Source organism: Vombatus ursinus, unplaced genomic scaffold, assembly GCF_900497805.2.
Source record: "Vombatus ursinus unplaced genomic scaffold, bare-nosed wombat genome assembly UNPS02014861.1, whole genome shotgun sequence".
Lineage (NCBI taxonomy): Eukaryota > Metazoa > Chordata > Mammalia > Diprotodontia > Vombatidae > Vombatus > Vombatus ursinus.
The window spans coordinates 14,255,138-14,259,148 of NW_020954639.1; the positions used below are offsets into that span (position 1 = coordinate 14,255,138).

At 37.0% G+C, this 4,011-nt stretch overlaps 1 protein-coding gene across 1 annotated transcript in view; it reads right to left on the minus strand.

The window, feature by feature from the left end:
- Positions 1-1,055: 1,055 nt before the first annotated feature.
- The window catches only part of PTCHD3 (patched domain containing 3), a 16,783-nt gene continuing 13,827 nt past the window's right edge, over positions 1,056-4,011 (minus strand). Inside the window, exon 4 of the mRNA XM_027841568.1 lies at positions 1,056-2,611. Within this exon, the coding sequence (XP_027697369.1) occupies positions 1,056-2,611 (1,556 nt within the window). The remainder of the gene's footprint in view (positions 2,612-4,011) is intronic.

Consider the following 4,011-nt stretch of genomic DNA (forward strand, 5'->3'; position numbering starts at 1 on the left):
TGTCATAAAACACAGTTACTGAGAAACAGCATGAAGTTAAGAATTACCTAATGGTCACTTTGATTTGACTTTAATGAATAGACAATATCTTCTTAGTCACAGGAGTCCCCAACTGGGTGAGAAAGGGTAGAAAAAATGAGAGTTCTGAGAAACATACTTCTAGAAAAAGGGAAAGGGGATTTTTTAGATGGAAGTAGTTAAGTTGGCTTCAAGAACTTTTTAGNGTGAGAAAGGGTAGAAAAAATGAGAGTTCTGAGAAACATACTTCTAGAAAAAGGGAAAGGGCATTTTTTAGATGGAAGTAGTTAAGTTGGCTTCAAGAACTTTTTAAAAAATGCTTTTTGTTTGGATTTGAAGTGACTGTTTCACTTCTGTGGCAAGAAAGATGACTCATTGGTTGGAGTAGGGGAGGAAAGATGCTATGGGAGGGACCTTACCCAGGCAGTCTCCTGGTGATTTATGTTTCATTTTGGAAGGCAATGATGCACTCAGAAGTAGTCACTGAATAATTAAAAAATGGAGATTTATTTAACCATAGCAGTAGAATATTCAACAAAGGCAAGCCCTAAGGACATCCTGAGTTCATTCAAGATAAGCAAAGCTCCCAATTTGCTCATTGTAGCCTATTGGCCAAATGTTAGAGTAAGGCTGGAGCTCCTCCTAGCAATTTTTGGACTCAGAAAACCAGGAAGTCATTAATAGCCTAAGTCATTAGATCAAGTCTCAAAACTGATTAGAGAAAAACAAGCATAATTTGCATGGGGTTGGGAATGAGGATCCTGCGACACCATAGACGGTATAGTTACAGAGGGAAGGAAGGAAAAGTATACTAGTAGAATTGAGGAGGGGAGTATCAGGAGATATTACTGTGAAAGTAAGTCATATAACCCAGCCAGATCCTGCTTCTTATGATAACAGACTTAAAAGGTTAACACAAGAAGGATTTTGACCCAAATCATACAATACATTACATTTGGGAAATGTGTATTTCAGGTTAAGAAAAAACGCATTTTTTCAACTCCTCTAAAGGCATCATTTACAAAAGAGAATAGTAATTAAGGACAGTCAGAATCTCTACAAGGAGTCTCTTCATGGGCTCTGCTACAAATTCCAAAAAAGGTTAAAAACACTGGAATGAAGATGAGGCCATGAGCAGCCCCAAACAAGATAACCAGAAACATAATCTTGAAAAAGGTTCTGAATATGTAAGCCTTCGCCGCAGCTAAGGCAACCACCCCTATTATGGTAGAAACAGCACCTTGCACCACTGGGTAACCCAGAAGATCCAATGCCTCAATTGCTTTTTGGTTTACATTCATACTGTCCCTGGAAACAAATGCATAGGAAATATGAGCAGAAAAGTCTACTGTAAACCCAATACAAATGATAAGGTTGATCATGGATATAGAATCAAGATTGACATCCCAATATGACATGAAGCCTGCTACACCCACAATCACAGATGAAATAGCAAAGGTCACCCACAAAGAACATAGTGGATTAGGAATGAATAATAAGGAAACTATCAACATGGCAGCCGCGGCAACGACAGCATTTTGAATAGTGTTGTCTATGATCACAGTATACTGATCAAAATAGATAAATGCCGGGTGATACACAGTAAGGGGAATGGCACACTGTGTAGCAGCGCTTCTTAGTTGGTTTAACATCATCTTTTCCTTTACTGCAGTACTGACATTTATTGACTGAATGAAGAACCGTGAAGACAATATTTCTTTTGCAGTTTCATTAACTTGAATATCCAACTTATACTCTGGAAAAAATTTTAAAAATTGGCCTAAGTCTCTGAAAAAAATTGTCCTATTATTTATATTTTGGTGTGCACCTTTTAAGTAGTTCTCATATGCCCTTAACCAAGAATCTGAGAAAGTTTCACTCACATATTGATTGCTTTCTAATTCTTTTATACAAGTGTCCAAATAGTTCCGAGTGATTTCATCCCAATATGGTACAGACTTAGTGATATAAACCATGATCCTAGGACCAAATTCTGAAAAATATTCCTTTTCCATAGAATAATAAGGAATGACATAGGAGTTATCACTGGCCAGGTTTCGAAGATCTATACCTTCCTGGATTTGGAAACACCCATAGATACTAGCAGCCAGGTAGCCAGCATACAGCAGCAACACAAACAATTTAGACCAGATGTTGGTAAGCAAGGGGCCATAATACTTTCTAAAGAATGTATTCATTGCATGGATTTCTTCTTTACCATCTGGTGAGATATAAAGGCCTTTTCTACAAAGGAGCTTTTTGGCAGTTGAACATCTGCCCTGTTCCTGTTGAAAGACAAATTGGTTCAGATAGTCTTCGACTTTACCATTGAGGGCAAGAAATGCTCCAAAATAGGTAATGTTATATAAAAAGCAAAAAAGAAGGGTTGTTCCTGTATAGATACAAAAGGCCTGCACGGATTTGAAAGAAGTCATTATCCCAATATAGAAGGCAAGGACATCGGTCAGCGTGGTGATTGTAATGGACACAGCTGCCTCTGCATAGGTGTCAGCCAGCCTCTCTTCGATGTTATGTATGAGTTTGGTCCGCTGCCAGGCAGAAACCATGATAAACATGTCATCAACACCAACTCCTATAAAATGGGGCAAAAGAACTGCAGTTTATAACAGTTCGTTCAAAATTAAACAGATCCAAATTTTTTATCTATTTAATAATGACAATCTATACTATCCTCTCTTCTTTGCAGAGGTGAGGACTATATATTTGTATGTTACACATCCCGTTAGACTTCGTTGATTTCCTAGTTAACTCTGCTGAAGTGCTTTTTTTTTTTTTNNNNTATGTTACACATCCCGTTAGACTTCGTTGATTTCCTAGTTAACTCTGCTGAAGTGCTTTTTGCTCTTCCTTTTTAAAGACTGCCTCTTTGGGTAAGACAAGGGGAAAGATATGTTTGGAAATTAAGATAATGCAAAAAAAAGATATGAATACAATTTTTAAAATTAATCTATTTTCTGGAACAATGACAAGATGTACCCTTTATGACAAGCTGAATTGGAATTCTACAATTTAACCTGATACCATCATAATATCCTGAAAAAAGGACCTTGGCTCCTACATTCCTATGGAATGTGTCAGCCTCCTCAAAGGTGCCTGAGTTACAACCCTGAAATCTCATAAACAGACATTAAAACATGATTGTCTAGGCCACTTGGAAGATGGGTTTGAGATACTACTAATCCCCTGAATCTCTTAACCTTAGAAGGTGATTAATCCACATTGTGAGTCCCGTCAAACCATGAAAATGTACCAAAATATTCTGCCATGAGGCTCCAATCTCCAAAGGCATCCCAGGACCAATAATAGAGTAGCTCACAACCCTGCTGTAGGATCTGATATATTTGTATTAAGGGACTTGACCTAGCTGTGTTGTATGGCAAAGGAGAATCGTTGAAACTCAGTTGGAAAGAATGCCAAATTTATCTAGTCCAACCTGTCCTGGTAGAGAAATTTCTTTATAACATTTCCAAGTCATCCAGTCATCATTTGAAGATCTAAAGTAAGGAAAAACTCACTACCCCTGGAAGCAGATAATTCCACTTTTAGATTACTCTAATCATTAGGAAGTTTCTTGTTGTACCAAAACTACAGTTTCCAACCACTTTCTGATTCTACCAGCTGGGATCAACCAAAACAAGTCCAATGACTCCTTCACATGACAGCCCTTAAAATATTTTATGACACCTTTAAGTCTTCTCTTCTCCAAACTAAATGGCCCTGTTCCCTTGTCTGTCAGATAAACAGAAAAACATATGTATATTGTACTAAACATAGGCAGGATAATTATAATACTTGAATGCTTAAAATAAATTGATTACATAACAGAAAATCTGTCTGATTAAATTTCTAATAGGCCTTANCATATGTATATTGTACTAAACATAGGCAGGATAATTATAATACTTGAATGCTTAAAATAAACTGATTACATAACAGAAAATCTGTCTGTTTGATTAAATTTCTAATAGGCCT